The sequence below is a fragment of the Trachinotus anak genome, unplaced genomic scaffold (assembly GCF_046630095.1).
Source record: "Trachinotus anak isolate AG129_WGS33_773 ecotype Australia unplaced genomic scaffold, CSIRO_AGI_Tana_v1 ptg000010l, whole genome shotgun sequence".
In the NCBI taxonomy this organism is placed as follows: domain Eukaryota; kingdom Metazoa; phylum Chordata; class Actinopteri; order Carangiformes; family Carangidae; genus Trachinotus; species Trachinotus anak.
Window position 1 is genome coordinate 20,943,887 of NW_027273861.1, and position 23,475 is coordinate 20,967,361.

Sequence of the window (23,475 nt, forward strand, 5' to 3'; positions counted from 1 at the left end):
TTCTAGAAACAACCTACAGATAACTCATAGTTAAAAAGTTTCTCTGCCAGTGGGATTCCTACTGCACACATGGGTAAACTCCAGGACAGCTCCAGAATCAGCATCGTTGTGACAGAAAACAGTTGAAAGAGATGCTGTAAAGTCTGTTGATGACCCTATAACTTTGGTGATCTGACTGTGTAAAGACAATATTCTGAGTCTGGTTTGGCATTTTCATTATTTTAGGGACCCTCAATGGCACAAATATTTTTTCATACCCCCCCCCCCTTATTTATTTATTTATTTTTTAATTAACAAAACCCCAAGCTTTCATAGTATGGAAGATTTGATAATAACAACTGCACACAAATTTAGACAGGCAAAAAGAGGTCAGGTGGAAAACAAAACTTACAATCAGGCAAGGGAGACCTGTGAAAAAAAAATCCAAGAAACACACAGGAAATTCAACAGGAGAACACAGGGACAAGACAGAGAAAACTGGAGCAAAATAGACAAACTCACAGACAGAGACTTAAATACACAAAGGAGGCAACAAGGGTAATTGAACACAGGTGAAACACATCAGGACGAGGCAGACAATCAACAAGGAGGGAAACGCAAGTCAAAGACAGGAAGTAAAAACACAGTGGTACACAAGAAACTCTACTACAAAATAAAATCAAATTTCAAAACAGTCCACACTAATTACAAAAGTCCAAACATAAGGAGTCCTTCAGGGCAGACCATGACACTACAGGAAATGTAATTGGTATTGTATTACATATAATAATATTAATGTATTCACAGTGTATCTGTGCTTAGAGAAACTTTGCATTGTTGCATTGTTGGATGTTCAAATTATACAATTCAGTCACAGAAGCAGAAAACTGTAGTTCTCCTGCTTACACAAGACTTGATCTAGCGATGTAGGTAAGACTGTGAGCTGTTGCCTGCTGAGAGTTGTGTTCTAAAAATTGATTCCGCGCCAGTTGCAGTGGCAGTGACTCAGTAAGGTGGCCAAATAGCATTAGTTTAATCCCCAGGATCTGGCTTTGCTGGTCTCCTGACTGGAGCTATTCAGCCTTATGTGGTTGTAGAGAAGTTGACAAGAGCGGACTTCCACCGGCGTGGCCTGTAGACACACAGACTAATATGGTGCAGTCAGACAAGTTTGGGGCTGTTCTGGGGGAAAAAGTGACGGCATGATGTGGACACCTGCACCATGGATTTGGGGAATTTTGTTGCTTGGAACAGGTAAAATCAAAACATGTTTTTGTATAGCTAGATATTTAGTATTGGTGTTACATAATAGGAATTTAAATCCTCTGGTATTTTACTACTTCCTTCAACCAATATAAAACAGATAAATAACTTAATGGTTTAACAACATACACTTGAAGCAGCATTCACCTGTTGTTGCAGTGTTTTTCTACACTGTAGTGTGAAGTTGTAGCTCCATAGGACAAAATGCCTACTGGTGTGTTAGTTTTAGATTTTAAATCTGATAACATCAACACAAACAAACAGCGTTAGGAGAATAACACTTGGAAACTTGATGTCCTTTGTATTCCTATTATGTAATAACAGCTGAACTGAAGTGAACTGTAATAGTTGGGTTGATCAGGTGGGGCTAACCTGACTACATGTGTATCAGAGGAGGAACATGGTAGTTTACACTATTTCAAAGGACTAAAGACATCAAAAAAAAAAAAAAAAAATCAGGAACCATGATATACATGAGGAGCAGATATTGCCATATTTTGGAGGAAAATGGGGGAAAAACAACCTTGGCACATGTCAGTGTCTACGCTAGTAATCATTATGCAACTTGCCCACGTAATAGCTCAACACAAGTGCATCAATGTGACTTGTTACGGTTAAACTCACGGCAGTGGATTTTTCTTCAAGATTATTCAATAAAGAGAAATGGCCTGAGTTTTCACCTTTTTAGTCAGCAGCACAACCAGAATCAGCCCACAGAACACAATTTACATCTGCACTCAAGCTTTTCATTTGCTTCACAACTGTACTTCAGGTAGTTTAAAAGGACTTGTGTCTTCTTGCTTGACAAAACACAAACTAAGTGACATTATTGTTTGCTTGTTCTGACAGGTTCCCTCTGTCAGGAGGTGATAAACCAGTGTGATATCAGTCCCTGTCAGAATGGGGGCAGGTGTGAGAGCCATGTTGGGGGCTACATTTGCCACTGCCTCAAACAGAGTCATGATGGCAGTCTTTATGGAGGTGTAAACTGTGATGTGAGGCTGGTGGGCTGTGAGGGACACGAATGCCAGAATCAAGGCTCCTGCTCTCCTTTCCTATTGGATGGGACTCACGGTTACACCTGCTCCTGCTCAGCTGGTTACACTGGACCCCTCTGCAAGACCCCCACCACATTCTCCTTTGAACGCAGAGGCTACCTGCTGCTTCAGAGTCCCTTGGTGGATGCTGAGGTCTCTTGCAACATCACCCTCAGCTTCAAGACTGTTCTGCCCAGAGCGGTGTTGTTCCAGCGGTACAACAGGGGCCTGCTGCTGAGCCTGGAGCTGGAGGGAGGCCAGCTTCATCTCACACTGAGGAAGGAGGTTTCTGCTGGTGCTGAGGCAGAGAGTCCTAGCCACACTCTGGAGCTTCCACACAATGTCACAGATGGAGAGTGGCATTCTGTAGAGGCTGTGCTTGGAAACTGGGTGCTCAGTTTGAAGCTCTTGGATGACACTGGGAGCTGTGGGAGCCAGTCCTGCCACAGGGTGGCCTCAGTCCAAAGCACCCTGGCTGGGGTGGTGTCTCATCCTCAGAACACTTTTATCGGAGGAGTGCTTCAGGATTCAAATGGCCCCAATGAGGCCTCTCCACTTCCAGCATTTATTGGCTGCATGCGGGATGTGTTTGTGGACTGGCAGCTTGTCGTCCCTGAGGAATGGCTGAGCGACTCTGCTGTTAATGTGTCCCCTGGTTGCAGCCACAGGGACCGCTGCCTGGATGTGCCTTGCCAAAACAGCGGACAGTGTGTCAACCTGTGGCAGAGCTACCAGTGCTGGTGTCCAAGGCCTTATGAGGGGCACGACTGTGAGGAGGGTATGTCTACAACTGGGAAACAATAGACCACAGTATAGGTGGAGAAACTGGAAAGTCAAATAACAACAGTGTAAAAACTGTTTTCTCTAAATTAGTGCTGTCAAATAAGGTGTATTGCGGGGCGACCCGATAGCCAAATGGTCAGGGCGCATACCACATGAGCAAATGCTCTTGGCAGGTGAGTCGCCGGTTGGACTCCCGACTGGCCCGACTCTTTCCTGCTTGTCATTCCCCTCTCTCTGCCACTTTCCTGTCAAATCTCCACTGTCCTATCAAATAAAGACACAAAAGCCCCAAAAAATATCTTAAAAACTAAATAAAAATAATAAAAATAATAAGGTTTATTGCACAAAAATAAACAAAAAAATGTGAGGAAAAGTTTGATATATCCAGTCACCAAAAGCAGATATAAGACTCACATTTATGCTTTTGGCTTTTTGAGATAACCTAATTAATTGAGATCAGAGGGAAAGAGTATGAGGACACTCTCATCAGATTTTATCAGTGGTTAAAAAAAATAACATCTTCAGTTGCTGATATGTAACAGAAGACAAGGGAGCAGAAATGAGGCCAATCAAAAGCCACAGTAAAGGCCGGACGCAGAGATCCTCTTACCTGACGCGCTGGATTAAGGCTGTAAGAGATTCTATTTTGGAAATACACACAGGAACATTCAAGGAAATTGCCCGCCATTCAGTGAGCTGAGGAAAACTTCGATCAATACATCAGAAACTGAGTGATAAGTTGAATGAAAAAAATAATAGTTTGCATTTTTCATTAAAGTTTGAAAATATTGACTACCTTGAGTTTTCCACTGAGGATATCTATACACTTACTCACAGTCATTCAAAGTATCCTCATACATACAAATCCAAGCTTTTATGTAGCTGTTATATGACCTATCATTTTCTGCATGACCTCTGTGTGTTCTCAGTGTCCTGGCTGCCTTATCAGGTGGACAAACCACAGTAGAAAGTGCTGACAGAGGACACAGGTCGAACAGTTTATGAGGGCTGGTGGCTGCTTAGATTTCCTCTTTCTTTGTCTGTTCCTCTTGGGACCTCAATGTACACTGCTTAAATGTCATTTCCCCAGTTACCGTAGTTATAATTATGCAAGCAGCCAAATCTATCATAATGCTCTTTTAATTATAGATATTTCAATTACATGCTCAGCACCGAGAAGAATAAACAAACTAGCGAACTGAATAAATAGTATTAAAAGACGGTTCTGAGCTCTTTTTGTGTATTTGATTGAGCACGATGTTTTTCCTTCTTTCTTTGTGTTTTCAATGCAAACAAAGAATTGTAAATAAATTCTGTTCTTCTTATAAAATCCCTTTGAACATAACACATGCTGGCCAAGATGAAAAGTTTTGAAGATGTTTTCCGGATGCTGACACCCAGCCAACTCACTTTCCTCTCATCGTTAAACCTGACAAAACATTTTGTTGTCTCATCTTGATGACCTTTCTCCTGTTTTGCAGAGCATGTGACAGCGCGCTTTGGGAATGAGGATTCTCACAGTTACGCTGCGTTCACAGTCACTGATGATCTCGGTCACGACCTCTCCATCTCCCTCTTCCTGCGTACACGGAGGCGCAATGGACTCCTCCTGGTGCTCGCCAACAGCAGCAGCCAGTACCTGCACATATGGTTGGAGGACGGCAGGGTCACAGTTCAGCTCCATAACTTTGAGAGTCTGAAGGCAGAGAGCGCGATTGATGACGGGGAGGTCCACTTTGTGAGTGTAGAGGTGGTGGAGGATCGTATGGCGCTGTACATAGCGGCTCAGAAACAGGGTGATGTGGAGATCAGGACAGTTGATGTCCAAGCAGGAGACACTGTTTATGTGGGAGGTCTGTTGGAGAGCAAAACGACTTCAGAGTTTGGGGGATATTTTAAAGGCTGTATCCAAGACCTGAGGATCAATGACAGTAGGCTGCAATTCTTTGGGTTGGACACCTCGGTGAGAACTTATCCTTTGGAGGTTATGGAGAATGTGACCTCTGGGTGCTCAGGGGACAACGCCTGTAGTGTGAGTAAAACACTTGATTACAAATTGATTATTAATCTTTGTTAACCTTTTATTGTCTGCCTTTCTCACGTCTGATAATGTCTTTCTTTAGTGAAAAACAGTTTCATGCCTATAAAACATTCACATATAGTTAAAACTCATATCTAGCGCACTGAAATCAATCAGCAACATTTGGTGTAAGTAAGACCCTGTATCAATTTCTCATCCTCAGAGCAACCCTTGTCTCAACGGGGGGATGTGTTACTCCAAGTGGGACGACTTTACCTGTACCTGCCCCCCCAGCACAGCAGGGCGGCACTGTGAAGAGGTCAGATGGTGCGAGCTGTCCCCTTGCCCCACAGACTCAGAGTGCAGGATGCTGAGCCAAGGATATGAATGTAAGTAATTTCTAAGTTACATAAAATCCCTCAAACCCAAGCTGTTAACTCTCAGACCTATATATGAACATTATCTAAGCTTTGACCCTGTTTCTGTAATTATCATTGCTGACTTATTTGGTCACCACGTAACATACACTTGGTTATATAGCAGCCTCAGTCTTCCCACACAGTAAACCAAATGTGCTCCATAAACCAGGATTGGCCTCAGGCCAGATTATCCTTTTTTTGCTGGGATTAGTGATGATTTACCGTGTCGCCAGTCTGTCCTGTAAAGCCACCCCATGTTCAGTGATTAACTAACTGAAGAACAAATACCTGCTCCTTACAGGTATTTACAAGAAATGACCTCATGTAGTTGCCTAAAAGGATTTCAGTGTTATCAAACAGGGAAAGGCCATGCTGTGATAGTGTCTGTTGTCTTTTCGATCTTTGAATTAGAAGTCTCAATACCCCTGTTGTTTTCTGGTGTTTAAAATCTGTAGATTATCAAAACCGACAAAGCAACGGACAAAGGGTGCAACAAAGTGTTTAAATGTGTAAACAAATATACATGGCAGATATTTTCTCCTAATCTCCTAGGCTACTCCAATGCAACTTTCCTGAATGACAGCACTGTGCTGTCCTACCAGGGAAATGGCCACATATCCCGCAATCTAACTAACCTCTCCCTCAACCTGCGCACACGGAGGCGTAATGCAGCTATTCTACATGCACAGAAGGACTCAGCATTCATCACAGTCTCTGTCCAGGATGGTTTCCTTTACATGGAGCTTCAGAGCACCACTGTAGATGTCCGTGAGGAGGGGGGAGAGGAGGGTGTGTCCACAGTCAGCCTCATCAGCCGGAGGAGTGTCAGTGATGGTGAGTGGCACAGTGTCCATGTCTTCATGGCAGCACCGTGGGCACAAACCTCCCAATGGATGTTGGTTCTGGATGAAGACATAGAGGAAGCCAGCACCTCCAGGAGCCAGGGAGGTAACATGGACTTCCTCAGGGAGGGAGTGAAGATCTTCCTGGGCGGCCTGGCCCCCGGTGCCGGCTGGTCCCTGGCTGGATGTCTGAGCACAGTAGAGCTGGGTGGCATTGCCCTGCCGTACTTCAGCTCCTCTGATGTGAACCTCCCGCGCCTGCAGGAGGAGCAGTTCATCCAGACATCGCTGCAACCACCTCTCCTTGGCTGCAATGGGGCCCCAGTGTGTGAGCCCAACCCCTGCCTGAACGGAGGGGAGTGCCAGGACCACTTCAACACCTACAACTGTAGCTGTGCCGACGGCTGGGCTGGGAGACGCTGTGACTTCTTCACCAACACCTGTGCTTCCAGTCCCTGTGTCCATGGCAACTGCAGCGTGAACGGGCTGACCTACGAGTGCACCTGTGAGTTTGGCTACGCAGGTGTGGACTGTGAGGAGGAGGTGGATATGTGTGAAAACCACCTCTGTGCCCATGGAGGCACCTGTCTGCACGGGCCGGACAGGTACGCCTGCCTCTGCCCTGAGAACTACACTGGACCCTTCTGCAAGTAAGTTCAAGTGCTTCCTGGGTATCATAAAAAAAGGAGAATAGAATAGAATAAAAATAGCCTAGAAAAGTTGCTTTCTGGTGAATGCAACAGGCTTGTGGAAAATATAGACCAGTGGCAGAAGAGGAAACAATCCCAATATGAATATTTTATGCTTTAAGAAGCCTTTGCTCTTCTATGAACAGTTTTCCGAGCTTAGTTAGTTAGTAAATACAAAAAAACACAAATAAATGCTCCAAAATTGCACAGACAAGGGACTGCAGCACAACACAAAGAAGATCCTTCACTGTAAATGTCTCCGCGTCTCTGCCTCTGTTCAGCATTTCAACCACACCCGCAGTGAGCGTCTCAGAAGCTGCATTTCTATTCTAGTGTCAGGCAGAAAAGGCCTCAGTCTGCTGTGGTGTCTCACTACACAAGGCTCTCTGGTTCAGCACCAGTCTCTTTCCCCTGTCATCTACCGTTTGCCTCGGAGAACCAGCAGGGGAACGCCTCCAACCATTTATCCTGTAAACACACAGCCTCTTGCATTTTGCATCTCTTGCACAAGGAAAACCTTTGCAAGTGTCTCGCTAAGCAAGCCACCAGACAAGCTTCACGTCTCCCTTTACTGGGAACATCTACGCTGTAAAGTTTTCATCAAAATGACTTCTTTTTGTTTGTCTCTCTTGTTTGTGTCTCTTTCTACCCCCCATCTTGCCATCTGTTTCTCTCCAGTGAACGCGTTGAAGAAATTCCGTGGTACATTGTTGTCAGAAAAGTGTAAGTTGTTTCTTTTTTTTTTTCCTTCTTTTTCTCAGGTGTTCGCTATTTGTTTCCTCTTAGATATTTGTCTCTCAAATGTCATGTACGATGTCTCCTGTTTTTTTTTTTGTTCAACGCCATGCGACAAAATGCCAAGCAAAGCTAATATTGATGTCGCCTGCGACATTGTTTGTTTTAAAGGGAGATAACCACCGTTTCAAATGAGTGACAGCTCAGTTCAAAATGTTTGCTGTCGCTGAAATGAAAACTTCACCCACCAAAATTTTACACTTTTCAAAATGAAGAAGCGTGTATTTTGTAATTGTTGAGGGATGAATTTCAAATTGCCAGCAGATGCGTAACATTTTGGAACAGAGCTGCTGTGCTTCAGGCAAATACAAGGTTACACAGGCCAAAGAGAAATGGTTGGCTTTTTCATTCCTGTACATGTGATTTGACATCCTGCTGGTGAATAGTTGCATGAGGTCTTTAATCTTATTATCCTGGTCACCTGGACCAACTTTGTGTCCTCTGTGGAGAGCAGCAGACAGCCGTACAATACAGCTCCTGTCTGGCTGATTCTTCTCTCTGACTGTATAGCCTCAAGTAAAAACACAGGTCACACGTGCATTCACCCTCTTACATGTGTGATTGTGTTTTAGCAGACGACCTAAGCTTCCTGTTTCTGTGTGTGGCGATGACACCAGAAACTACACCTGCTTCAACGGAGGCAACTGCACTGACCGAGAGCTATCCTGTGACTGTCCCCCCGGCTTCACTGGACATCGGTAGGAAAGAAAAATATATGATTGTTGTTGAAAACCTGTAAATAAGTGAAAGCAGACTGAGATATGAAGAGAAAATGTGCTGTGATTTGCCTGCAGAGCATGGCGTTGGCTCAGGCAGAGAACTGAAGTCACAGTTGCTTTAGCTGACAATCATTGGCTCATTTACCACCTGTGTGGCCAACAGCTGACCAGTATATTCATGCAGGTGCACAGCATGGTCATTATGACCTGGTAGCAGTGGTAGAAGAAATAAATAACATATACAGCACTGATTGATATTTAATACTAATATATTAGTGCATAAGTAACATTTTACTGTTGTTTATTGTTGTTTTTACAGGTTGAGATGGAGCCAATTTTAACTACTTTATATACTGTTGGGTAGATTAGTCCAGTGGTTCTCATCCTAAGGGTTGGGTCCCTCCAGTGGGCCTTCAGATGATTAATAGGGATTTTTTAAATTAATTTTTTATTTCTTTGTAAAAATAATTGATAATCACCTATTTAGGCCTCAAACAGTTATTTAAATAAAACCATCTGAGAAGTTTAGAGGGCAAATCTCTTATTGGTGGAACTGCCAATGACTCTTGGACGTCTAAAAAACATGACAAGGAGTTTTTTGTAAGGGGTCAAAGATGTTGGGAACCACAGATTTAATCTTTAACAATAAATTGACTTGTATAACCATTAAATGGTAGATGATTTGAGTGATTAAATGATTTAATGTTAAATGTTAATCTGAAAGTAGTTACTATAGCTGTCAGGTAAACGCAGTAAAGAATTCTCAAATGTAGTAGAGAAGTAGCATAAGGAGTAAATACTTAAGTAAAGCACTAATACCTCAAAATTGTACTTACATACTTGAATAAAGTACTTAGTTGCACTTGATGGTGCACTCAACAAACAGTGTTTGCTGCTGCAGCTTCCTCCACCCCAACCTCCTCCATTTGTGCTGTGAATTTGTTATTGATTTAACCATAGTAAGACTGAATGTTAATGTATGGGGTTTATTACGGGGGATGCTCTCCCAACAGAATCGTTTCTTTGACAGCTCCCTCAAAGAGCAACGCCTCTTCTGCCAAACCTAACCATGAAATCCCTTAAAACCACCTGCTGTAAGTGGTCAAAGTGTCTCTGAGCGAACTGTGATCCTGTGTCTGTAGGTGTGAGCAGGAGGTGGATGAGTGCAAGTCCAACCCCTGTCTGAACGGAGGCTACTGCCGCAACCTCATCAACAAGTTTGTCTGCGTGTGCGACATGAGCTACGCTGGAGACATATGCCAGACGGACGTAAGCGACATTTACTTTTACGTGGCAGTGCTGCTGTGGCAGAACCTCTTCCAGCTGCTTTCCTACCTCATCCTCAGGCTGGACGACGAGCCAGAGGTGGACTGGGGAGGAAACGAATGAGTCTGTGTATGCGCGTGTGTGTGTGCGTGTGTGGGACTGTTTTGACAGTATGGGTGCAGAGGGGGATCTGAAGCTTTGTCAGTGCATTTGTGGAGGCGATTCATTGTTTAAAAAGCCCCAATAGTTTTCCATACACACAAATTGTCTGTCCAGCCCATTGCACATGTTAGCATTTGCTGTAGTTTGACGTGCAGTTAATGGTACCACATAGCTGTTTCTGTGCCTTAAAATGACACTTTGGTAATCAGAAGCACCTTATTCAATATAGTTATTTATATTACTCCATTTAACTCACTTATTGAAATAGCTGTAGATCACAGAGGCAGTAATTTCATGTAAAACCACCACAGACAAAACAATTTAGGGCTATAACAAAAGATCTATTTATTTATCAATTATTATGTTGATTATTCGACTAATTGTTTAATTTATAAAATGTGAAAAATGAGCATCACACGGGCCCATTCAGACTGTCTGTTTTGTCTGAGCAATTGATTGAAGCTTAAAGAAATTCAATTTTAAACATGAAATCAGAGAATGTTTGCTTCATAAATCACTAAAGATAAATAAATCACTTTTAATTGTCTTCAAGATTAATCTTGAAGGCAATTAAATGTCTGTAAATTGACTAATTGATTAATCAAATATTTGTGTCAGCACAAAACTGCAGGGTGGTTATTGTGTTCTGAAGGGAAGGATAGTCTACATTCAATAAAGCCCCTTTTTGGCGAAGCGAGGAACATTATAAAATATGTGTTATTTATAATGCTTCTCATTGAGGATATCCTGTCAGTCTCGTCTGAACTGGATTTCGGGAGCTCCGTACGGATGAATGTGTGAACTATCAAAAACAGTTACAAAAGCACCTAGAGGGGCGAGGAGACGACAAGATGTCTCTTTGTTCTTGATGTGCATTCAGAGCACTGCGGTGTCTGACTGACTGACTGACTGCTGTGCGTTGTTTTGCACCAAAGAAGAAGTTTCTGTCTCTAAACCTTCCTGTGTGAGGCAAAGATATTTTAAGCCTGAATTCTCTGCGGCTCTGCTTGAACGGTACCTATCAACATTTACCATGCTGTTGTGGTCAACGTCTCATAACGCTCTGAATCATCGCACTTGTCTGTTCCTCATGGTAGACTTGCATGTGTTTTTGTCTGTCTTTCCAGTGTTGTTGTGCTGACACTGCTGAGTGATCCATGTATGATACATGTGACTTCTGTCTTTGTCTTTTCCTCCATCATGTCCTGTCCTCATGTCCTGAATCCTGTGTCTGTCTCTGTTGTTGTCAAATAAAGACAAAAATCTTTCTTAACAACCTTGATTTGTTGTCTGTCCTCTTTTCATCTCTTCCAAGTAATTTTCTCTTCCATAACAAAATATTTGTTTCTTTCCCATTTTCACTTTGGTACAAACTTCTTGGTTCTTTCCCTGATCCTTTCATTCATGTCAGTGCATGTGTCTGTGTAAAGAAGTGGACGTGCTGAAGGCAGGTGGCTACCGTGACACCAAACATAGACACTTAATCTCTTTTAACAAGATGTATTGTGAGTATATCCCAGAATAGCCAAAGTTCATAGCTCAAGTTGCAATGCATCCATGCAAGTTTACCTGAAGTTAATACACAGCTACAGTAGTCTGACTTGGTTCCATCCATCCGGTATTTATACTGCTTATCCTTATAGCGGCGTGGGGCTGGAGCCAATCGCAGCTGACATTGGCGAGGGCGGGGTACACCATGGACAGGTTGCCAGTCTATCACAGGGTCTATCAACAGTCACGCTAACATTCACGCCTACAAGCAATTTAGAAATTCCAATGTCTTTGGGTCTGGGAGGAAGCCGAAGCACCCGGAGGGAACCTACGCAGACACGGGGAGAACGTGCAAACTCCGCACACTCCAGGGTCGAACCCAGAACCTTCTCACTGTGAGGAGAGAGTGCTAACCACTTCATTACCATGCCGTCCTCTGAGTTAGTTTAATGAAATAAATATCTTCCAGATGACACGCTTATTGACATAAAATCCCCTCGTGTTTCCAATGACACTGTTTCCCTGTTGAGCTGCACTGGAGGGATGGTAACAAACGAGAGTTGGACAGCTGAAGCCTTTAAACCTGGCTGAAACTTGAGTACATTACTGCAGAGGGTGAGGGCTGTAGATTTCCACCCCTATCACTAACACCAGAGGCACATTGGGAAGGAGGCTTTTAATGACCTGTATGAAAAAGGTGAATGATTACAGCAAAAAAAAAAAAAAAAAAAAAAACAGTTTCATATGTGCACATGACTATTTAAAGACGTACTCTCCTTTAATTAAAAAGAAGTTCTGAGTTTGGCCCCAGCCCTCATCACACAGCCTCTCTGATGCTGTTATGGCTGAATGGGATCAAACGCCTGCAGCCAGCTTCTAAAATCTTTCGGAAAACCTTCCCAGAAGCGTGGACAGCAGCACATTGATGCCGTGTAACGTTCAGGTATCCGCATTCTTCTTACCACGTAGTAAATATGCAATGGCACTTCTCTCTCGTACACCTGCCGTCTCGCCCCCATCTTGTCTTGTTTTTTTCAGGTCTATGTGCACGTGTGCGTGAGTGCATGTGTGCGTGTGCATGTGTGTGTGTGTCTTCTGTAGGCACAGCCAGCCCTAATGGTGAGGAAAGAGGGGGAGGAAATGGGAAGCAGTTTTTCATTGCTGGCACTGATGTGGCCATCCTTTGAGAGCCAGAGGAGCGGAGAGAGAGAGAGAGAGAGAGAGAGAGAGAAAGAAATGTGCTTCACCAGCAAAAACAGCAGCATCTGCCGCTGAAGTGCAGTTTCAGCAGAGAACTGGTGACATTCACTGAAGTTCGGTCTGCTTCACAGAAACGTATGAGGGCAGCTTATCTGGCAGGCACACACATAGACATACACACACAGAGCAGGTTGATAGTGCTGACAGCAGGGAAGCATAGCTGCCATCTTCCAGTATGTGTGTGTGTGTGTGTGTGTGTGTTGGGTGTGTAGCTGCTCTGTTGTGGCTTCAGGGTGGCCTTGCCATGTACCTTAGAGACTGGTTAGTTAGACATCTCCGTGTCTGTGTGTGTGTGGCAGTCAGTGACTGATGGCGGGTCCTGGCTGCAGGCTGCTCCGGCTCGCTTGTGTCACACTTGCTCTGACAACCAACTGCTCTGCGGTGACAGGTAAGCACTTTCCAGGAGTCAACAAAGAACCTGTAGCGAGGAAAAGAAAGTGTAATGTCTACAGCGCCGAGCGTGAGCGCATGAGTTATTTTTTGCCTGGGGATATGGATGGTTGTATTTTTATTAGAATTATGTTTCCACGTTGATTGCTCAGTGCAAAGTTTGCTGACTTCTGAGATTTTTTTCAGAGCCTTGTGTAAGCTGACAAGCTCAGTAAGACGCTTTAGTTATGGAGATAGTGTCAGCCAGAATTTTAAGTGCTATGGAAAGATACTTACAGCTGTTGTGCTGTTGGTAACCTTGTATCAGCCACTCAGAGTGTCACGACGATCACACCCACCACGACCAGTGATGTAAGTGCATCTGCTGCTCCGCCTCCTGCTTCTGGTTAATGAATGTTAACAATCACTCACCTGCTGCAATGGACGCTTTGATTCGTCTTGATTCACTGGGTTTGACTGGTGAGGTCAGAAATGTGTGTTTGCATGCAGGGTACTTGTGTTTCTGCTTGGTGGTGAAGCTGTTTGTGTGTTTTTGGTGTGTGAAGATCAAAGGGCCACAAGGCTGTGAGTTAAAAATGAATCTTAGCAGGTTTCACAAGTCATTAAACGCCCTCAGACACTTCATGTAAAACAGCTTTTCTTCCTGCTTGAAAAGAATCGGGTGTGTGTGTGTGTGTGTGTGTGTGTGTGTGTGTGTGTGAGCTATTTTTGGTGTGTGAGTGTTTTTTTTTTCTGGTGGTGTTGGCTGTGTATGTGCTGATGGGATCATCGGGCAGCATCTTGCCTGTATGTATTTGTGTGTGTGTATGTGTGTGTGATCCTCCACAGATATTGCGTGCTCCAGACAGCTCTCGGGTGGCTGCCGTGCTGGCGCCGTGTCTGATTGGCTTGGCGATAGTGGTGATGGTGGGGCTGGCGCTGGCTGTAGCCAAACTGCGCGAGAGGCGGCAGACGGAGGGAGGTTTCAGTCCACGGCAACTCGAGGCTCCTGGTGGTCGCAGCCCACCTGCTGAGCTGGGAAACACATCCATCAGCACTTTGGCAGCACGTGTGGAGCGCCTGGTGTAGTGTAAAGCAGTCAGGAGAGGAGAAGTGTGTGTAAGAGTGTGTGACTGAGAGAAAAAGTGTGAGAGAGACAGAAATAAACAGTGGACCCTGTGTATGAAAAATCTTTCAACCCACACATTTGCTCGAAATCTCTTGAAAGCATCTGTTTCTCTCTCCCACCTCCCTGCAGCTGACCTCTGAGGGTTTGACCTCTGACCTCTTACTGTCCATCAGTCTGGTGTCTGTTGTCCTGCTGCTGGTTCTCATCCTGACCTCTGTTGGACTGGTGGTGGCGCTCAACCGACGCGCCACCCACGGCACCTACAGTCCCAGCCGGCAGGAGAAGGAGGGATCACGGGTGGAGATGTGGAGCATCACCCAGCCGCCACCTATGGAGAGACTGATATGAGATGCGGGTGGAGATGGTGGTCTCAGTATTAGTCATTTAGGATCCGATACCAGAAATACACCTGATATCAGACGTATAACCGGCTCAGAGGGGATGGAATATCTGGATCCTGCATGTAAACATGGCTGTCACCTCACAATACCTCCATCCTAAAATGACAGCTGCTGTCTTTCTTCATTTGCAATGATTTGTACATGTAAATACGTAGCCCAGTGCTTCACCCATCTTCCAGCGATGTTTTGCACCTGGCTTCACCTCCCAGCAGAAGATCCATCTAAATGCAAAGATCTGCGTTCAGCAGGTATCGAGTCTGTCACATCTTTGTGTCCATATTATTATAACTGATGGACCAGTGAGCGCACACACACACACAGACACTTAAAACCTCATCCTGACACAAGCAGAATTCCTTATTTAAATTCCTAAAATTCAGTCCACGTGTATCTGAGCATTGCTGCCAGTACTGATTTATTTTTCATGCTGTAGCTCCTCCCTGACAGAATATCTGCCCTTTCAGGATTAGTTGCACTAGTTGAGAAGTTTCTTCTAGGCTGACTTGTATAGTGTTAGTAACCAGAACTGTCTGAGTTAAGTTGTAATTTTAATTGTATATACTGTTCTGATTTTTTTTTTTTTTTATCTGTGAGTTTTATTTTGTACCTTTAATTGTTGGTACTGTGCAGAAAATCTGTTGGATAATTAAAGTGAATTTATATGTGTTAATTTATTTAATATCTACAAAGTGTTATATGTCTTTAGGAACAGTGGGATTCTACATTTAGTGTTAACAGCTGGTCCCAGGTTTTCTGTCTGTTAGTGTCAATTTGATGAAAAACGTTTGTTTAGGAAAATGTACAGATAAAGATAAAGGTATTAAAAGTAGGTTCTGACATAATAAAGCAGGACCCAGCTGATATTATATTTACTGTGAGTGGTCAAACTGACTGAATGACCAATAAGCAACTGATAAACTGTGACCCTGGAGTTCTGGGGGCCAGGGGCAGTTTCCTGCTTTGCCTGGTTGGTGATCCAGTACCAGCTGTGTGAATTTTAAGTACAAAATAAACCACACTGACTATTATGTCAAAAATAATATTTCCTTTTCCACATGAAGCATTTCTATCTATGTTGATACGTCATAAAAAACGAGTCATGGGATGCCTAAGAATGAAACAGTATAATTTATTTTCAGTTCACAGTGCATACATTACGTGCAGTTGTACCAAGTTACTCATCAATAGCACATTAGATTGACCTCAGTTGTTGAAGACAGTTGTTTTCTCTGCGGTGAAAACATGCAAGTGTGCACAGAATCAGAAAATCAGTACATGGCAAAGAGAAGAGTTAATCATCATTACAATATCCAATCAAGAGACTGAAACAAAAACAAAAAAGTTGTTTACTGTAACATTCAGTGTACTTGTCTCTATACTAAAAATAGCTCTCCTTTTACATGTGTGGTTTCAGGGATGTAACATTAATACCTTTGTTAAGTTGAACCTGTGTTTTTTTTTTTTTTGTAGGTAAAAGCTGCTACATAATCTTTCATCTTCCTCTCACTTCAAATTTGCAATTTTAGGACATTTATACTTAATATATAATTACTAGTAGCTTAGCTGTCACAAGCCTGCAGACATTGAAATGCGAATCCCCTGACAATAATTTCTCTGTCGCTGTATGACATTAGTGTAAACGGGACCAGAGTCATGGTTAGATTTACAGTAGCCGCTTAACCAAAAAAGTAGAAACGCTTTCCTCTACAGAAAATGCAAGGCAGATGACATTTAATTCTACAATACCCACTGCAAGGCATGTTAATTCCCATCATTTTTGATTTGATGGACTTGCTAAATACGGAACTAATAATTAATACCAAAAGAATTGACCACATCTGTAAAACTAAACAAAACAAAATCATAGCATACAACACATACAGGTACAGACATGCAGACACAACAGTAAGCATTGTACCATGTACGAGCAAGCGTCTGTCTCTGCTCATTTAAAGGTGTCAGATGCTGAACATGAATGGCTACATGGGACGTTTCATTAATATTCTCTCTCTATTTTATTTCTCCAAAAATAAAATCTAAAACATTCAAATATTAGGTGTCTTTTTTTTTTTTTTTTTTTTTTTTACAACATTTAACATCAATCATATATTATCCATGTAAAATATACTCAAGCCAGAAAAAATACACATCTATTCAGTTGAAAATAATCTTTCATCAATATGAAATCAACTAGAGAAACTCCTCTGAGAAATGTTTTTAAATACAGTTAGCTCAGAATGAGTGTTAAAGGTGTTTAAAAAAGAGAGAGAACAAAAAGAAAAAGAGCACAAACTATACAAGAAATCACCTAATAGGACAATCGAAGAATGTACCTAACAAAAGGACAAATAACCCAGAGAAATTCAGAGATCCTCTCTTAAACACAGGCAGGAAGATTCCCACTGACCAGCGCAGCAAAGGAAAATACTGAATAACTCCAGCTGGACTGCAGCTGAGCCTCAGAAACAGAGCAGCTACAAAAACAATGCTAATACCCAAGTTCAATCCAGGTCAGTTTCTCAGGTCCAAGTTGGGCTTTTTGTGTCTGTTTATCATATAAATACCAAAATGTTCAATGTTCCTGACTGAGATTTAAGGTGGTCTGAAAACATTGCATACTCATTCTTTCTATAATACTGTACCTTGCTGTGATTATACTGGATGGTTTCTGACTGTATAAGGCACACCATACACTCCGTCTTTAACACCAAAGACACACCTCAGCTCACACACTTAAATAGACTCTGATATTTATTTATTCAGGGACACAAGAGGCTTATTCCCACTAGAAACTAATTTGATTGTGATTATTTTTCAAGTAGAAAAAAAACTGACCTTTCTGATCATTTTAAATATTTGCATAGTAAATTCATTTTTTTTAAAGTGTTTGCAATGAATAAGGCCAGTACAGAGATTGTTCTGGACTCTGTTTTTTTTTCCTTTTTGGAATTATTACTAGGACTGATTCCTGGGCTTTTAGAAGCACGCCAAAGACTTTATGAGCAAATCGTTAACGCAGAGCAGCACTCAAAAAGTGGAGAAATAGCTGCTATTAAACTGCCACACCGACTGGCGTCTGGCGTAAATCATAAGAACAACGAACCATAAATGTAATAATCCCAACACAAGCACATGAAAAAGCTTTTTTTTCCTTTCCTTTTCTCTGGGGTTTGTGGCGACGCAGAGAATGATGGGAACCCACAATCTCTGGACATGGCGTTTCTCTCCACAGGAGAGTCTGTTATAGAAATACTTTAGACTCTGTACACATTACATCCATGTAGCTACTCTCTGAGGAGAACTGTATTGCTTCATTACAGTACAATCATCAACCACTGCATTACATTACAGTGTGTGACTCTAACCTGGAAGGAGAGAGATTGCATTTCCTCATGTGAGACAGACAGAAGATAAAGACTGAGTTATATGAAAAGTCTGGTGATGCTCTAGATTTTCCTTAAATGTCAATAAACCCCATGAAAACACCAAGACAACAATGAACTCATACTAACTACTAATCTATAGATGAAAATGGCCGCAAACAAATGTAATATTTACTTAACTTTTTTTTTTAGACTGAAAATGGAAACTATATTCAGTATCTGTGACTCATTTTAAAAGTTTACATCATCAGTAGGAACAAATGGGCTTGGGGCTGACTGCCACAGACGTGGTAGGGAAGTCTGAAAGCAATGAGACAGAATAATGTATTGTTAGTTTTGGTCTTTCCATGGGATTTGTTGATAATAACTCAAATGTAGAGCATTGCCAGCCATATCCTATAAAGTTCACCCTTTCCACATTCACTCCAAACCTCACAAGCTCCGCAACAACTGGCCACCATTTTTTTTAAGGTCGAGAGTGAGAAGTAGATGTGCTGAAAGTAGAAGAAGGCAGAAAATGAGGAGAGACAACATGAGGAGCAGAGTGGTGACGGTGGAAAAAGAGAAAGAGGAGGAGATGGAGCAAGGATACTGGCTTTTTCAGATCATCCATTTTAACTTTTGAGTGTATTTGCATCTCTTCAGAGTGACAGAGGTGTCCTGAGGAACGCAGGAAGAGGAGAGAAAGAGGTTCCTACGTGCGCGTCTCATGATCTGGAATGCAATTACAAAACAGCAGCTTAAAGCACATCATATATTAACTATTCTATTCATCCAGATAAATACAGTGCTGTTTAAGTTCTACTAACTGTTGCATCTAAGATCTGACATTATTCTGATTACAAAGTACCTGTTATGGTATCTATAGATTAAGACACCAGAGTATCATAAACAAATCACATGTCCATTTAAGGCATGGTGATAAAAAACATTATATTACACAGTGTATAATTCGTTTCAAAGGCCCGAGTGGACTCTGTATCTGGAAAATCCTGTCTCACTTTGTTGTTCTCGCTCAAATCATTCTAGTACCAGGTAGTAATAACTGAGTATTATTTGTTAATTGACAAGTGCAAATTCAGTGTGATCATGTGAAATGTTTGGGACGCTGAGTAGACGACTGACATGATGGTTTGTTGAGGAGCTATCGTCCCTTCTTAACTCTGACTGAGCCTTTTTCTGAACAGTTCCTCCATTACCGGTCGGCTACTTACATTTTCCCCAAAATATAATTCATGGGTCATTGTTGGGTGTTGTTTTGTGAGTATGTTACAAGCTGAAAAATACAACACAAAAAATACGTCATCCAGAAATTTTGATGATTACAGGCAAATACTATGATGAGGAGTAAACAAATCTTTTGAACATGTCTGTTTTCTTTGTAAATGAGTTTATAGAGTTGTCTTTTCTTAAAACCACTGGAACAACAGCACTCCAAAAACCCCTATGGCCTCAGTTTGTGTTGTTGGAGTGCTGCTGTCCCAGTTCACAAGATTTCTCACTTCTTTTAAGACACAAACTATTTCTCACTTGTTTTGAAAAACCTGATAAACTCATAAGAATATTGTTACTTTCATCATGTGTTGGGTGTGAAAATTTACCACTGTAGTGAGATGACTTTCACCTAAAACAAGATTTTTGTAAAACCTTTGGAGACCTTGCTTGTAAAATTCTCTTTTTGCTTCAAGATACAGATCTTCATACTGGGAAAATACGAGAAACAAGTTTACTTCTACTGGAAACAGGCTCAAATACTCCTGTTACAACAGCAGGCAGTTGCACATAAAGTAAGATTTCATCATTTAAATACAAAGAATGATTATAGATGGAGAATTCTGCTGCGCTCCAATTCATCTCCATCTTTTTCCTGCCACAGTGGCTGTAGCAAACGCTTCGCGGCTGCCTGAATGACATCAAATTTATTTGTGACTTTTCCTGATGGCTGAGTGCTGATAAAAAAAAAAAAAACCTTCTGAACCGATCTTAATGTCTGAGTCTGCAGCTAATTGTTATAGAAGAATGACGGTGAACATAATTCATCAGAACCTGTGGCGTTTTACAGACTCTGAGTCTTTGACGTCCCTTAGGACTCATCTGTGGCTTTGCCCTGGACCTGGTGGTGACTGTTGTTGCAGTGAACCTGTGAGAGCTGCAGGCTGGTGTGGAGGACGGAGCTGAGGCAACACATGGACTCAATCTCCTCAAGGAGACCTTGATCCTGCACCACAGCCGCCCCGGAGCCTTTACCCTGACCCAGACACAGGCCGAGCCCCAGGAGCCCCTCCTTGGACACCTCTTTCTCCCATGGGACCGACATAGCTGACTGTCTGTGCTTCGATGGGCCCCTCTCACCCTCACCCTCCTGGTGGCCCCTGCTGCCCTGCCTCTGCAGGGCCTTTTCCTGGTATTGCCTCGCCGTCTCCTTGGACAGTACCTTCCTCCTCAGGACGCTGGTGGAGGAAGTCTGGTTCTGGGTCTGAGGAGGCTCGGTGCTGGTTTGGGGGTCTGAGATGGTCCGAGAGCGGGCCACTGGAACAGGGGAATAGTCTGGGTGAGAAACGGTTGCTGGAGAACTGTGGGTGTTAGAGAGAGTGGGAGATGGCGGCGTGGGTGTAAGTCTATGGGACAGTATGGGTGAGTAGGAGAAACGGTGTCCTGGTTGTCGTCCTGAAGGTAAAAGGTGAGGGGCTGGGTCAGAATTGGGCTTAGGAGGACGTGACAGGGGTTTGGAGACATCAGCAGCCTGCACTGGGGATGCAGCAGCGATCTCGGGCATTGGAGGAGCTGCTGCGGGTTTCTTTGACATCTTCAGGCTGCTCTTGTTGGGCTGTCTGCGTGGGGATGGTGGGAGGTGTTTCCCGTGGACTGCGCTGTCATCCTGGCCCATATTCCAGCCCCCCTGATCCCCACCTCCTCCTCCACCACCACAACTCTCATCTACAGGTTTAGACTCACTGGAAGGTGTCGGTTTTGTCTGCAGTAGAGGAAACAAGGAAATACCATTAAACAGAAACCTTTGTGAAGAGACCCAGGTGTCCCCAAATATCCACCCTCTGTGGGTGGAAACAGTATCTGTCAACCCCAGCTAGTGAGGTACACCGCTGTTGATTGGTCTATGTCACTGGAAGTCAATGTATCAATAGCCCTGAAAATGAGACATCAAACTCGATTGTAATTCCTCCTTGTGTGTCATAATAATGATGTTATGATGTACAGCTCTACCTAATGGAGGTCACTAAACAGTTACCTTTGTTCTTTATGACTTATGATGCTTTCATACTACTCACAATCGGCGTGTTTAACTTTGACCTCTATGAAGTAAGAAAGGTTAGTGACATGGATTGACTTGAGCAACTTGAGTTAAAGTTACTCTTAGTAAATATTTAATAAAATTCTATGATTTCTTTGATTATGAGGATTCTCTAAGCACTAAATCATGTAAACTGATATTATTGTTATATTTAACACCTTCAGAACTGCGATAAACAGGGTGAATCTAAACTCTCTGTGTAAATAATCCACTGTAAATCTCAAAGACAACTTTTCACATCCAGTATTTCCTCAGTGTGATATAGCCATGGTTACCCTGAAAAAGAAATGTGTAATACATCTATATCTAAAGCTAATAATAGACTTTATGAGGCAGATAGGCGGAAATAGTTTTGGCAAAGGTTTGGGCATGGAAGTAAGAGATAAAGCAATTAATATGCTGTGCACAAAAGCGACACATACTGTAAAAGACAAATTAATTAATCTGAGTGACAATGCAAATTTCATGATTGTCTTTTTGTACACATCTATCCTTAATCCATCAAGGTATCATCACATTACTGGACAATCTTTTCAAATTATGTTTTTTAATAGGATTTGTCTATAAATAATGATCAGTCCCTCCAAAAATCTTATGTGGTCTTCCTGTCTTGCGTACCGGGGCCTTGAAGTCTAAATTATCCATGGACCTGAAGAAGTCCAGGCTCTTGGCACCGCTGAGTTTGCCTTGCTCTAGCGTGGTGGTGTTCAGGGAGTCCAGTATTTCCTCCAGCAGATTCATCTGGCCTGAGTGGGAAGATTCGATGTCGAGCTCCAGTGAGTAGGAATCATCGCTGTCTTCGTTGTAGGAAGGAACATCCCCGCTGTCTTCTGAGGAGATTCTGTGGTTGGAGGAGAAGCGACAGTGACAGGCAGAATTCAACAAGTGTTATGTTTCATAAGATAACTCGGTTTCTAGAGAACAATGAATGCTAATCCATGATGGGAACTTTCAAATATAATAATTAATGTACAGTATATAAAGTATTTCTGTCAGTAACACTGAGAAGAAATCAGGTATTGCTCTGTCATATCCAGCATCAGGGTGGCTACAGTGCATGACTGACATTTCTGTTGATATTTCACCTTTTAATACAGTATGTCCACTTGGGGGCAGTGTTATCATGAGTAAAATACATTCAATCTGCTTGGAAATGCACTTCTCAACAGGCTATCAACTTTTTCTGAATAAAATGAATCAGTCAGCCAGTCAAAGTTCTCCTATCTTCAGTTACGTGACATGCATACCTTAAACAACATGAAAACAGTTTCAGTAACAACATACTGAGAGGCAATAGGTCGTAATAGGAGTGCTTACTTGCTTGCACTGTCCAGCTCATCATCATCGAGTCCATAGCCAAGATCTCGAGGGCCCATGCTCATGGGAGACTTGCTGAAGTTATGCTGTTAATGAGAATAACACAGCAAGTGGATGTAGTTAGACAAAAAGACTATGATAAACCAATAAAAGTGGACCCAGGGGGAGTCCCAGCTTAAAGATACAACATGGAGTCTAGACAGAATGTGGTGTTCTGCTGAGGTACAGCTTTTCATAAAAATACGACTTGGGACTCAGTAGAAAAAAGATGCAGGTCTGTGTTTGGTAGGTCCCCAAAAGACAGGAGTACTAGCTTGTTTTAATGAGCCTCAACCCTCAGGGTTGAGACTAAATTTGTCAAATTTGAGTCTGGGGATAAAAATCTTTAATATCCCCTGCAGTGTTTTATCAAACTCAGCATTACGTGTGAACTACAAGCTACTTACACACTGTGAGTTAAGATGAGGGCAACAGCATAAATCATTTGTATTACGGCACCAGTGCATGTGATTGTATTTGTCACTGCTGCGTGTTGAATGATCAGTGTGTACTGTAGTTGTCTGACACAGTTTAATAAGCCACCTGTGTACCATGTTTAATGGGCGGGTTAAAGAAGAGACAGAAGCTTTACAGAGCAGGGCAGGACTCTCCCCATGGGAGCCCAAATCTGCCCCAGGCCACTTATTAACATGCCTTCCACTACGACGCACATGTTCCTCCCTCACTGCGTGTGCATGTTCGCTTATGTTAATACTATCTTTCACTTTCTAATGTACACTCTTTGCTTTTTGCCCAGTTACCTTCTTATATATTGATGCTCACCTCTTATTTTTTGGTAACA

General features: G+C 42.6%; 2 protein-coding genes across 8 annotated transcripts in view; one reads left to right on the forward strand and one right to left on the reverse strand.

Annotated features, from left to right (window-relative positions):
- crb1 (crumbs cell polarity complex component 1) overlaps window positions 1-16,751 on the forward strand; it is a 23,780-nt gene extending 7,029 nt beyond the window's left edge. The window contains exons 1-10 of one of the 6 annotated variants that reach the window (XM_071486102.1): window positions 827-1,233; window positions 2,092-3,057; window positions 4,544-5,094; window positions 5,306-5,471; window positions 6,054-6,993; window positions 7,711-7,755; window positions 8,400-8,525; window positions 9,689-9,815; window positions 13,944-14,213; window positions 14,353-14,492. In XM_071486102.1, the coding sequence (XP_071342203.1) occupies window positions 1,182-1,233; window positions 2,092-3,057; window positions 4,544-5,094; window positions 5,306-5,471; window positions 6,054-6,993; window positions 7,711-7,755; window positions 8,400-8,525; window positions 9,689-9,815; window positions 13,944-14,183 (3,213 nt within the window). In that variant the 5' untranslated portion in view covers window positions 827-1,181 and the 3' untranslated portion in view covers window positions 14,184-14,213; window positions 14,353-14,492. The other 5 variants (XM_071486097.1, XM_071486099.1, XM_071486098.1 and 2 more) reach the window with 5 other exon arrangements.
- The window catches only part of dennd1b (DENN/MADD domain containing 1B), a 103,767-nt gene continuing 96,029 nt past the window's right edge, over window positions 15,738-23,475 (reverse strand). For both annotated transcript variants that reach the window (XM_071486106.1, XM_071486105.1), the window contains 3 exons: window positions 22,635-22,720; window positions 21,936-22,158; window positions 15,738-20,981 (listed from right to left, as the gene is read on the reverse strand). In XM_071486106.1, the coding sequence (XP_071342207.1) occupies window positions 20,091-20,981; window positions 21,936-22,158; window positions 22,635-22,720 (1,200 nt within the window). In that variant the 3' untranslated portion in view covers window positions 15,738-20,090. The remainder of the gene's footprint in view (window positions 20,982-21,935; window positions 22,159-22,634; window positions 22,721-23,475) is intronic.